The sequence below is a fragment of the Alligator mississippiensis genome, chromosome 6, assembly GCF_030867095.1.
Source record: "Alligator mississippiensis isolate rAllMis1 chromosome 6, rAllMis1, whole genome shotgun sequence".
NCBI lineage: Eukaryota > Metazoa > Chordata > Crocodylia > Alligatoridae > Alligator > Alligator mississippiensis.
The window spans coordinates 33772033-33786138 of NC_081829.1; the positions used below are offsets into that span (position 1 = coordinate 33772033).

A 14106-nucleotide genomic window follows, 5' to 3' on the forward strand; every position below is an offset into this window, starting at 1 on the left:
AGGGTTCCAAACTGCTTTAAAATTGTAAATATATCAATAAAACATTGTTATATGTATATATAATGATGTTTCATTTTTACTGTGGATTTTGGTGCTTTTATCAGAGGATTTGTGATTTTTTTATCAGAGAAAACCAGGATCCCTGCTTATAATTATGTTAATATTTGCTTCTTACCATATATTTAATGTGATGTGAATCCAGGCTGATTTTTTAAATGTTATAAATTATAACTTTATTGTACTTTTAAATATGTGTGAGCGTGTATATGGCTGTAAATATGAAATACATATTTATATACACATATGTGTACACATTTATATAATTGGTTCCCAACCTTGGAGTGTGACCCAAATCAGGGTGGCAGGGGTCCTCAGTAGTGTTGTGAAAGGCCTGCACGCATACTCACACACGCGGCCCGGGAGTGGCGGGTGGGCAGGTGGGCGAGGCAGGGCCACTGTGCACAAAGTGAGCAATGGCGGCACCCCCACCCATGCCTCTGGGCTGCTACCACTGCCACCACACTCCGCTCCCAGCAGCCACCAAGACAGCGGGTCAGGGGGTCCTGTTGGTGACCAATTTAGGGTCACAGCAAAAAAAGGTTGGGAACCACTGATCTATATAGATGTGCATATGTATGAGTGTGTGAGTGTGTATGCACATTTATATATTATGCTCACATACATACACAAATATGTTATACTTAAATATTCAAACTTTCCCTAACTAACAATAAATCTTGGAAAGGTAAACAAATCTGTTAGCAAACAGAAAAGAGAACTAATTTTGTATGGAGGAGAGAACTAATTTTGGAAAATACTTTTTAATGTCTGAGATAATATTAAAATACTTCTACAATGTAAAAATGAGGGGGTTTACTGTATAAAGATATACAGGGTCACAATCAGTCTCATTTAACTGAAGTCAGTTTCATTGTACCAGGGAAAAATGCAGCCTGTTGGCTTTCTGTAAAATAAGTATCACCAACCGTCTAGTTAAGTAGAATAAAATAATACATGTTATGATGTTTCAAATACTTCTTTGTTTAAACCTTTTGTTACTTTATTATGATCTTATGTTCTTTTCCAACCTTCAGATGGTGAGGACTTGAAACAAATCCAATCCAGACCTTTTCAACAACAAATGCCCATATTTATAGTCTCTGATGTTAAGTGATGATAAAACTATATTGGCAAGGTTTTAAAGCAGAAGTTCTATGTAATAAGGGCTTTCAAAATCTTGGGGTAGCATGCAATAGATATCCATATCCCCTGACCAAATAATAACCCCAGGAGTCCTGTCTATTTAAATAATTGCAGTGCTTAAGGTGAGGAACAGACATTACACGTTTACCAGTATAAGTGTTCAGAAACCAGTCTACACCCATCTTAAGAGAACAGAAGTTCAGCACACACAGATTGGTTTAAAAATTGTGGAACCCAGTTTAAGATTTCCCTCCCCCACAATGAATGTGTGTTCTGTTCGCTACCAATCTGAACTATGCCGATTACAGAAAACCATGTAACTTAGATCGATTCTTCCTTGGGCTTTTTGAATGTCTGTACCTAGCCAGAAAGGGAAGATGGAAATGATTTCACAGTAATTTTGGGGGACCTCAAAATCCTTATAAAAGCATCAGAGCATTACAAAAATAACTTTCTGTTCTGATGCAAATGGTTCAAAGTGTAATTCCAAATTTAAAAGATCTTTGGATGTTTGACGTATTGGAAATCAGATTTTATCTGAAATTCATTTATTCCTCAGGGATGAGGGCCATCACTTATGGTATAACTTGAAATAAGAATGAGGGCTATCACTTATGGTATAACTTGAAATAAGAATTTATATTTCCATCATATTTCCATCAGCCTACATGGAAACTGGAAAAGCAAAGATGCCTTTAATGCATTTAAAACTGGGAGAAGAAAGGGAGGACAAAAAGTCTCAGAGTTGTTATGCAATTTTTGTTATGTAGGAAAATCTCCATAACAAGCTCCATGTCAATATCTGTTTCTTATTAGGTGATGACATAAAAAGAAAAAAAGAATAAAATTCCATTGTGATTTACTGAATTGCAGATTGCCCAAACCAGCTTTTCTCTCTTCTCTATCCAAATTTAAATATAATTCAAATTAATATGAAGTTATTTTCTTTTTTTAAACCATTGTACCATATGCAAAATAGCTTTTATTTCTGACAGTGCCGGGAGCAATTTAACATTAACCCTCTAAACCTATTATTCTGTGTATGGGGGAAGAAATCAATGCCAATTAGAAGGAGTGATGATAGTGAGGGGCTTTATAACATGGCCCTGACCTGCACATGGAAACATGCTGCTGTAACTGTATACTTGTGTAGAGTCCCATTGAAGTCAGGGGAGTGCCACATGGTCACAATGGTCATCCTATGTGGATCTGATTCTGGATTCAAGCTATTTGTTTTTAGACCCCTGATTCATCAGAGCACTTAACTACATTTTAAGCAAAAGTTTAAGTGAATCTGAATTCAAGAAAGCACATAGCTACAGGCTTCGTTTCTGATAAGGTACTTGTGCTTAAGTACTTTATAAAGTTAGAGCCTGTGTTAGATAATGCAGCCCAAGCTGACCTACTTTCATAACACTTTCCCCCTACATATAATATAAAAGTATACACTGGGCATGTTTATACATGCATATTTAATATGCATTAGCCCAATTTAAGGCCCATAAAGGGTGCACGTCTATACGCCCTTAATGCTCCTTAAAATGGCAATTTTAGGCTATTCAAGCCTAAATTTGATACCTGCTTAAAGCAGGTATCAAATTTATATGCAAATAGCTAACTTGCATTAGCAAATGTGTAGATGCACTAATGTGCGTTAACGCAGTGTGTGTCCATTGACTTGGAATTAACTTTAGTCCCAAGTTGGTCCACATACCCATATTAATGCACCTTAGTGCATCCATGTGTAGACACACACCTAAATCGCTTTACAGTGCATTAGACTAATGTACATTAAGTTTAGATGCACATAAAAACACGTGTAGATGCCCACTGATACAAAGAAGTAGACATGCCCGCAAAGCACTGGGAAGACCTCATCAGAATGCTGTATACAGTTTTAGTTAGCTGTTTTCAAAAAGATGAATTCAAACTGGAACAGGTGCATGGAAGCTCTGAGGATGATCAGGGAATGGAGAGCCTATCTTCTGAGAGGAGATTAAAGGAGACTGGCTTCCTTGCAAAGCAAAGGCTGAGAGAGGATATCATTGCACTCTATAAATATATCAAAGGGTAAATACCAGGGAGGGAAAACGTCTATTTAACGTAAAAAGTTATTTTGGCACAAGAACAGATTGGTGTAAATTTGGTCTTTTAGTTGGAAGTTAGGAGAAAGTTTGAATCATTGGAATACTGAGTTTCTGGAACAACTTTCCAATAGAAATAGTAGCTGCAAAAAACCTATTTTCTTTTAAAAAGGAGTTTGATGAGTTTATGGAAGAGATTATCTGATGGGGTTGCCTGCAGTAGAGGTGACTTGATTGAATATTCTGGAATGAATTTCTACTCAAGAAATTGCTGATACATTCAAACAAGACTTCCATGCAAGGCATTGCCCTGTATGTATTGATTGTTAAGAGACCTGCTTCATTTACTAGTCTGGTATTCTGTACATCTCAAATATTTCATACAGTGTTGCATTACAGTCCGCTGTAGTGTATATTTAGTATAGCAGTAATTAGTATGTTTCTATCCCTTTTTTAAACAATGTATGATATTACATTACCATAACCATAAGTTTTGCTAGCAGAAACTAAAGAGTATATTAAATGTCAAAACACCAAAGCCTGGGTATTTCTATATTTGGTCTCATAGGAGCACAAGAAACACAATACAATGTGAAGTATTTTGAAGTACATTTGAAGAATGCTGTGGGTTATTTTTTTGTCCCATGGCTTCTATTAAAATCATTGGGCATATGCAGCTAGATCTGCATAGAGATATCACCAGCTATATAGTTCACCTTTCTATAACTGCTATAAGAATACATTCAATGGAAAATTATGACATTATATTCCATTTCATGCTGACCTTGCTTATCTGGAAATCACTCTGGCTACCCACATTTTTTGGCTTTTATATTCCTGACATCCCTAGCAGCCATGTACTATAGTCAGTTCTCCTGAGAGAACAAAGGTTATATGTTCAGAAGCCAGGAGGAGAAAACTATGGTGAAAACGATATGTGCACATCTGTTTTACTGGAACACTGTTAGCATTTTTTTTTCCTCAGGACTTAAGTAGCATGCCTGTTGGAGCTGTGAGCCAACTCTACATCTGCAGGAGCCAGCACTCCCTAGTTGTGCCAAGCTGAAACCTGAGACGACAGAGAAACCTGGCATATTGCGGTTTGGATTTTTAGAATTTAGAAAATCACAAATTGGTTTTAGTGTATGCTGTACTGGACCTCATTTTTAAAACAATACATATTTAGTAGTTTTGTCCTTGCAAAAGCTCTTTGTGAAGCTTGGTACCATCAGCAGCTGTGGCTAAGTACAATTAACCAGGCCAGGGATATTTTGCACCAGCTCTACCTGGACCTCATGCTACTGCAACTGTGACTCAAGATTTTCACCTGATGCAGCAGTTCCTCCATTTTTCCACCACTCAGTACACCATGCTGCACATGTTATATCACAGCCAAAATGACTAAAAGACATGCTGCTTGAAAACATGTTTAGCATAATCTCCAAAATAGAAAATTATGAGACTTATAAAAATTGAATTAATTATAAAAACTAACCATATTTAAAGTTGCCAAAATCTATCCATTCATATGACTCAGGTGAGTAATTTTTTTAAATGGTGGTTGAGTGAGTAAAATGAGTTTTGCCATTAGCCTCACTATAAAGAAGAGATTAAAAGAATTTATGCCTGGCACTTTTTTTCAAGGTATTGCTACAAAGTTGCTCCAAAATAAACCCAAGAATAAAGAATTAGAATTAGGTTCCAGTTACTGTCCTGATAGATCAGTGATTCAATGAAGAATTCCAGATTTTTACATCCCTTACCTGGGGGCAGTCTTTGATGTAGTGTCCCTTGTTGAAACAGAGGTGACACAGGTAGTTAGGAGGTGGCCTCTTACTGGGTTTTCTGGCTTCAGAGGAGAGGGATAGGTCAGAGAAATGCTCAGTAAGAGAGCTTAGCCCATCCACTATGTTATTAAGGGAGCCATAGGGTGATGCACTCTTGTACAAACTGCTACTCAGTGCCTGCAATGACAACAAAAAGAAAAATAGTATTGTATTAAAGGTTGTTGAGAGTGATCACAGCAGGAGCTAAGAATAGAGGAAGAACTTAAGAGAGAGTTTTTTCATTAAGAACACAGCTGCATACTTTGTGAAAGCAATATATGAACCATTAATGCAGAGGCCTCTCAGTTGTGATTCTAAAGATAGCATAATGGATCTGGTCATCCCATTGCTGGGGAAACTACTGAGTTCATTGCAGTTCTTTTAGTCCAGGGTGAGCCAATTGATTCTATCTGGCACACAGATAAGTTTTGGGGAGACCTGTAGAATGTTCATTACCATGTTAATAATTGTTATTTGGATTAAGTGTGGAAACAACATGAAGGATGGAGAACCACTGCTGCACATGGCCCTTCTGGCTGCTATGCCTGCACCTGTCCACCAGAGAATAGCAGGGCCCAATGCTTCACCACCATCCTTGTCCACAGGAGGGGAGCAGCACTCCAGGTGTGGTCTGCAGCAGCCGTGTGCAGCAACTGTGGATCCACCACTCTCAGGGAGCCCGCAGCAGCCACGCTGTGCTCCAAGCAGTGATGGACATGGCATGCCTGGTGAGGCCCGGCATCACCTGGCCTTGTTCCATAACGGGGAGCGTGGCACAGCCCACACCAGGCAAATGGCAGCATGGCTGGAGTGGTGGGATGCGGGGGCCATGAACAGGACCTGGCACCAGGCACTGCCATAACACAGGGGTCAGGGGTTATGTGAAAATAGTCTGTGGTGATTTGGGAACTGCTTTGTGGAAATGTTTATGAAAATATGATATTTGGAAAATTGTGTGGTAATATGGGTGTAGGTTGTAGCTGTGTCGGTCTAAGGACATAGGCAGACAAGGTTCCTTGGGTGAATCTGATATCTTTTATTAGACCAACCCAAATAGTTGGAAAATAATTATTAAGCAAGCTTTCGGGTTCAAAGACCCTTCGTCAGGCTAAGGAAGTTTCAGCAGTTGGTGTGTGCTCTTCCTGGATGGAATGAAAAGTAAAGAATGGATGGACTTCAGGAAGAGCACGCACCAACTGCTGAAACTTCCTTAGCCTGACAAAGGGTTTTTTAACCCGAAAGCTTGCTTAATAATTATTTTCCAACTATTTGAGTTGGTCTAATAAAAGATATCAGATTCACCCAAGGAACCTTGATTGCCTGTGTGGTAATATGGGAACTTTTTCTGGAAATGTTTGGAAAGGTGAGATTTTTGTATAGAAAACCAGAAATGTGTGGTAATTTGGGAACTTTTTTTCTGAAATTATGTGTGGAAATATTGTAATGTACAGAAAACTGGTTGAGGCATTTATAGTATAAAGTTTATAAACTTTATACTATAAATGCCTTAACAATTTTTAAGTATAGCTGGTGTTAAACACCACTCATTTTATGTGTGCATTCTCAACAGCTGACCAAAACTCATTAAGTGGCCCTCCAGCCCACCCCGTTGGCTTAGACCAACCATGCGACGAAGCAATGATTGCTTTCCTATGTTCCACAGTCTTAGTGTGCCCAGATTGTGCAAGCAAAACACTGGCAGAATGACCCACAGAAGGGAACATTTTGGTGTCCAAAACTATTTCAAAGAACAATATGGAAACCAAGGAAAAAAAGAAAAGGAAGGAAGATGTAATATAGCTGATAGTTTGCAATCAGGTTAATAGGACAGTAAATACAGAGTCTTGAATTCAAAATAATAAGAGGCAGTCAGATCTACATCTGTCTTGCATTTTCTGGGGAAACCAGCTCTGATTTAACCATTTCCTGATAAATGGCAACTACCCACTTATTGTTTTCACTTCCATGGAGACACTTTCCTCCTGCAAATCAAAATCAAGAAAATCCTGATTTGCCATTCTGAAGCTTCAGAAGTGCAGGAAACTTATAAACACCTATAGAGAAGTTAATATTCCTAATAGTGATAACAATCATCCATCCTCCTTAACTGCCTTGGGTACAACAGAAAAGTAAATGGCTGGTAGGAACTTTAAAAATTTTTAAGTCTCTCCCCCGCTTCCAAGGTTTTGTAACATGGCAATATATTGTTGTGAGGACAGGACCAGTGCATGGATGTAGGTTCCCATCTAAGAAGGGGAAGAATACATTCTGCAGGATTCTGTAGGGAAACTTGCATGGGTCTAATTCTTCTCTCGCACTAGTTTTACACTAGTATAACTTCACTATCTTCAATGGAATTACACAGATGGGAGACCAGAATCAGACCCCTCCTGTACCTTTATTTTTTTCACTGCTGTTAGCCAGAAAGTTGTAATAAGGGCCAGATATATATCACTTAAAACTACGTATACATTGCTTAAAATGTATATGTAGAGGGGCTTGGGTGCTAAAAATAGCCCAGTACCAGGAGGGTGGATAGGAAGAGCACAGCCCTGGGGCTAAGGGCAGCATCTGGTCTTTCACAGCCCTGGGGCTGCACTGTGAACCGTACAGAAGTTCAGGACAGTTTGATCAGTCTAGAAGTGGCCAACCTGATCTAAGTCAGACTACCTCAGACGTAGGTTTAACTTAGATTGGGTCAACCATTTTTAGTAACTTCTGGGTGCATCTACATGTGCCCCTGGCTGTACCGTTGGTACTGCACAGTCATTTAGTACTTGCTTTAGCAAGTATTAAATGACTGTGCATTACTCGCTAAGACTGTGCAGTCCCAGTGGTGCATGCGTCATTTTCAGCCATACTGTGCAGTAGCAATGAGCTACTGAGCAGTAGCTCACTGCTACTGTGTGGTAGCAGCAACATCACAGTTAGTGCCTGCTGACACTACAGCAATGTAGAGTCTCATGTAGATGTAGAGTCTCATGTAGACTCTGTACAGTTCACACTTAGATCAACCTAACTAGGCAACTGTGGGCGCAGACAGAGATGACAATTTTCACCTGATCTGGCCCCAGAACATGATCTATAGCCATGACCAAACACAAGTGCACACCTGCGGACTGCTTAAAAATAGCCAATTAGGGGAAAATCTGAAGCCTCATTGCATGAGGGTTCAGATGAAGACATTTTAAAACATAGTGTCTTCTGTAACTTGTGTCTGTACTGCCTCCCAGCCTGTAGCTGTTTTAGAATAGGAGGGGGAAAGGGAGTGAAGGGAGTTCAGTCTGGGGGTTTTTCAGTCTGTGCTGGAGGGTGGAGTGGGTGTACTGGAGCCTCCGGAGGTGGGGAGCTCCAATTCACCCACCCCACCCTCCAGTGCCAGCTGGGGAACCCCTAGAACAGGGGTGGGCAAAATGTGGCCCACGGGCCAGATGGGGCCCACCAGGCCATTCCATCCGGCTTGCAGGACCCCTAAAAAATTGAGAAAATTAATATTTATCTGCCCCTGGCTGCCTGTCATGTGGCCCTCGATGGCTTGCCAAAACTCAGTAAGTGGCCCTCTGCCCAAAATAATTGCCTGCCTCTGCCCTAGAACAAGTTCGTCTACTCTGTTTCCCCCCTCCCATTATGAAAACAGGAACAGGCTGGGAGGGAGGAGAGGCTGTTGCTAGGAAAAACCAGCTGCAGCCTCCCAACCATCAGCTAGATTCTTCTCCTCCCTGGAACCAACGGTGAACTTCTGTTTGGTCCAGGGGATTGTTGTAGCTTAGAACACTTCCTGCAAAGCATTCTGAGTTGCAGCAGGGAGCTGCACATCTGTCTGTGCCCTAAGTGTAAGGTCCGCACCTGAGTGAACTAAGTTAGATCAGTTGGCCATTTTTAACATGATCTAACCTCCCCCTACCCTCCTGAATGTCTGTATACATCCATGGTGTGCAATGCAGTCCCCTTACCCACACCAGGGGGAGGTGGACTATACAGTTCAGTTACATAGCTGCAACTTCTGAAAGTCAGTATGTTCTAGCACAGGGGTTCCTAAACTGTGGTACGCATATCCTTGGGGGTACACAAGACATCTCTGGGTGGTACACAGGAAAAATTGTGTAAAGGAAGATTTGATTTTCATTATAACAATAATTGGCATTTAAGGGGTTAAATTATAAAATGTATGCTGGTAGGGGTAAGCAAGCAGCTGGTAAATCTGAAAGGGTATAATAAGAAAAAATGTGGATACCTCTGTTCTAGCAGCTAGAACATAGGATTAGGAGTCAGGAACCCTGGGTTTTATTTCAGATTTACCATTGGACTTCTGTGCAATCGTGAGCTTGCAGTTACAGCTATCAAGGCTCCTTGGGCATTTTCACACATGCTGTGGGATGTGGTGCTGGGCACTTTAGTTAGCAAGCCATGTTAATTAAAAGCGCTTGTGTGTCTCTGCACTGAAAAAATGGGGGGGGGAGGGTGCGGGTGCTTTGAACTAAAGCTCATCACACACATTTTATTTCAAAGCATTCCACTGCCATTTTTGCAGCACAGGGATGCATGGCAACACTAATACATGTGCTGTGGAAGGCTGCCAGGGCGCATTCATTTCTTGATTTATCGAGTCTGCTCTGACACGCTGGATTTCCAGCACATTGGAGCAGGTTCCCTGCACATCTACAGGAGCCCCTTTTGACTCTCCTGGGGAAGAGATGGCTGTATTTTGTGTTTACACAGTGCATAGCTCAGTGAAGCTGCAATGAGTTTTGGGGCCTCCAGCTATGCTTCCAACCTGAATATCCCATAATTGCATCCTACAGGAGTCATTCTTTTAATATTAAATTGGCACATGGCTTAAAGCAGGCTCTTTGTCTTTGAAGTTAAGTCTGAGCTTTTTGAAAATAAAAATTATCTCAGTAAGTGATTACAAGATACTAACAGCTTTGGTGATCAGGTGACTAAGGACACCTGAGACAATCACCGTATTTTCTAGGATTTATTGGATTCCATTAGCATGAAGATTTCTTAACAGCAGATTGTTAAGAGAAAAATGCTGAAGATGCCACAGTATTGCTAATTAAAAGACTTAAGAAAGCTCTTCTCCCCTTAGGAGCCACTTTCCCTTACCAACACTTAAATAATCCAAAATATTACTTTTTAATAGTTTGTTTTAACAGAGAATTCTCAAAGTACTTCACATACATTGAAAAATAAAAGCCCTCAGCAGTATTGCAAAATATTTACTTTTCTTATTTTATAGAAAGCTGGATGTACATGTGGAGTGTGAAATCTGGAGATAAGCTATGGTAGAAGACTGGAGATAACTCTAGGGCTGAGTAATATACCATTCTATCACAACCCAAGAACAGGCCTCAAGGCTACTATTTCTGCCCAGATCAGATTATTTTACTCAAATCAGCTGCTTGCAAATGTTAAAAAAAGGTGCTTTGCTTTAAACCCAGCACATTCCTGTACCAAACCCAGCACATGCCCAGAGGGGGCAGCACATTAGTTGAACCCGGCTCGCCCAATGTCTGTATAAATCAGGTGCTTTAGTGGTGTTTTTTAATGCTTTTATCTAATTGCTGATTGATTCAGCTTTAGATAAAAGTGCCAAAAAGCCCCACTGAAGTGCCCAATCTATAGAGATGCTGCAGAGCTGGGTTGAAGTAACACACTACTTATTCCAGTAAATCATGTTTTTTGGTTTTTTTAATTTCTACAAGCAGCCAGACTTTGTAGCGATCAAGAAGTGAGATAAGACCTTTTAGAAGAGTTTTAGCTAGGGGAATGTAAAGGAAAGTTTCTATTTTAGAAACATTATACAAAAAACATCTGCCACACTTAAAGATAGGCTGGACATAAGGGCTAAGTACAGACAGTCAAAAAGCCTGAGGCTGAATCAATTCAATCTTCATAGGTTAGTTTAAGCTGTGTAGATTGAACCGATAAGCAAGTGAACAGACATTCACTTTTGATTCTAGAAATCCAGCCACTTGCTTGCAGTGGCCAAGGCCAGAAGCTGGGGGGCGCTAGAGCACATCTCCCTGTTCAGCTGGAACAGACAGCTTGGGCCAAGGCTAACCTGTTCACCCTTGCAGGGGAGGCACAAAGCATCCTAGGAGGCTGGGGGAACTGTGCATTAACCTGAATCTAAAGCAGACCTGGAACAAAAGTTCAACAAACCAATTTAACCTACATCAGTTAAGTCTGATACTACATCCAGGTTTATCTTAAACTGGTTTCAGTCATTTTGAAAGCGGTTTATATTCACTGAACTTCTGATGTGTTACAGATCTGAACTAATTTTGGATCACTTATACCAGTTTATGTGTAACTTCTGTCCCTAGCCAGGAGGGAAAGGTTCAAGTCAAAGATGACATCCAAGTTACAGGCCTGAAATGAAGGCACGAGAGTTATCTTTGTATTGTCAGCAGACAAAAAGAAAGGAGATAGAGGGAGACAGAAGAAGGTGGGATAAAAGATTAAGAGCTGTAGTCATATTGGATTTGAACAAAACAAGGAGGTATTAGAAAGACAGTTCCACAAATCAGTTCCACCCAGAAAAAGTATAACTTGCCCAGGGTCACACACTAGTTATGTCTATGATGATGCAGTGTCATGTAGAGATGCACAAGCTAGCTCTGAACAAGCTACTAGATACTGCAAGTACTAGTATGAAGTAGGGCAGGCAACTAGGCAACTGGCTCTTGCATGGCACTGCCTTGTAATATAAACATACATAAAGTATCAGAGACAAAACCAGTCCACTGCTCTTATAATGACCATGACACTTATACTTCACTTGAGCTGTGACAGCTGTAGAACCCATCAGATGGTGGCAGAGAGAGAGTTAACACACTTTTCAGCAGCAGTGGAAGTAACACAGATATGTGTCCTGATTACAAGGATTGCCAGGGTTATAGGACTGGGCCAGCTGTGATAAATTAAGGTTTTCCTTACCATGTTATATCAGAGATGTGGAATAGCTTGTGGTAAGAATTATATTTATTCCTATTGTGAGAGAACTGGAGGGAAAATGAGAAATACTAACTGGCGAAGGCTTATCTATCTTTCCCTTCCATTCCATTAATTTTCCAAAATTGAATGGAGAATTAAGAAAATTTTAGCTTAAAGCTTTGATTGTGAAAAAGTTTCTGTTTGAGTGTGTGGTAGCACTGGCCATTAGGATTTTAGGTATTACGGTAAGCTGGTTTCTGTCTGTAAGACTGGCTCTGCTAATCACAGAATTCTTAAAAACTTAATGAAGTGCTTCTTACCTGAACATAAAAGGTAGGCCTCCTGAACATAAAAGCTAGGCCTAACCCTCAGTATGTTGAGACCTTGTGAAGGATGATTGTTGCTCAAGCCCATCTAAGAAAATTAGGTAAACCTTGCAAGGGCACATAACCCACTTAAGAGTTTAAGGGTACCTATACATGTGCTCTGGGGTGGGGGGTGATGGCATTTTAATTAGATTTAATTAATTAATTAATTAATTAATTAATTAAAATGCCACAGCTTCTCATGTATTTAGCATCCCACATTTCAAAATGGCTGCAAGGGCGCTTTAACTAAAACTCGTACATGAGATTCTGCAGCACTCTGGAGCATTCTAATGGGAACGTCGGAGTACATGTATAGGCACGCTAAATGCCCAAGTCACTTATACACTCTCAAAAAGTGTATATGGTTCCCCTTGGATACTAGTTTGCTCTGCTTTTCTGTTTTTGTTTGTTTGTTTTATTTTTATGCTTTCCATTTCAAGAAGAAGTTAAAAGGAAATCTAAAAACAAAATTTTCTCCTCCAATTTTATATTGTGATTGGGTGGTGTGGCAGGGCACTGTTAGTGCCTCCTACTTTAAGGGCTAGGCTAGGGAAGTGGCAGGTGCCTGATGAGGGCGGCCATTTAATGCTCTGCTCTCTGTGCTGAGAGGAACAGTTTGAGACCAGCCATCAGGGGAACAACATCTCCCTGCCAAGCTCCTTGGGCCAAGAACTTGGAAGTATATGGTCTGGGGCTATGGGCATGGAGGGGGCTCCAGGTCCTGGGCATGACCTAAAACTGCACTGTGCCAGGATAGGGAGGCCTGGTGGGACTGCCAGTGGCTCAGCAGCCCCAGGAAATGCCAGGACCATGAACCTCCCTTGTGAAAGGTGATTAGGAGGCACCTGATAACCTACAGCTACCGCACAGTCCTAGCTGGGGAAAGACCAGACCTGTGAGATCTTTGAGAGGCCTGAAGCTCACTTGATCCAGTGGAGTTGTGAGGGTGAGAAGGCATGTGGCTCAGACCTGACTGGATGAACCTTCAAAGTAGTCCATACTGGGGCTAGGACCCAAGCGGGGTCAAAAGGGCAGAGGCCCAAAGCAAGAAGCTTGGGATCCTGACTGGCCTGAAGGTAGGGCCAGGGCCTAAAGGGAAACCAAAGGTCCCAGGGAGGGGATCACAGCCAGAGAGGGAAAAGGGTTACAGGATAGCTTAGCTGCCTAGGATGCCATCTGCAAGGCATGGGCCCCAGTACTGGGGAAGCTTTGGAGCTGGGGATATCACCCCTAATCATTGGGGTCTTAAATAAGCAGCCTCCCACCTGAGTAACATCGTAATCATTTTTCCATCAAGGCATGGCAGGAAAGAGAGGCAGGTGGTTAGCCCAGAAACAGATGGGCGGGCCAACATCTAACTGGCCTTAGGAAGGCCCCCGGTTACAGGTGACAATAAAAAACTGAGGCAGCAAAGGAAAAAGGATGACTTACTAAGTATTTTAAATACAGTAAAATCCCTGTTATCTGGCATTTGAGTAACCAGAACACTCTATTAACCAGAATTTCTGGCTGGCCAGCCAGACACTGGCAGGGAGGGGAGGGAGAAGCTTGCATGCGACAGCCACCGCCGCCACCACCCACCACCCTATGCTGTAGCCGCTCTGCCTGCAGCCACCACCAGCCCCCCTCCCCCCACCCTCCCACTTCACGTGGGGTCAAAAACTGCCGGCCTCAGGTAACCAG

The 14106-nt window shown here is 41.4% G+C and overlaps 1 protein-coding gene across 1 annotated transcript in view; it reads right to left on the reverse strand.

The window, feature by feature from the left end:
* ZCCHC24 (zinc finger CCHC-type containing 24) overlaps nt 1-14106 on the reverse strand; it is a 196313-nt gene that overhangs the window by 157148 nt on the left and 25059 nt on the right. The window contains exon 2 of the mRNA XM_006264403.4: nt 5051-5251. Within this exon, the coding sequence (XP_006264465.1) occupies nt 5051-5251 (201 nt within the window). The remainder of the gene's footprint in view (nt 1-5050; nt 5252-14106) is intronic.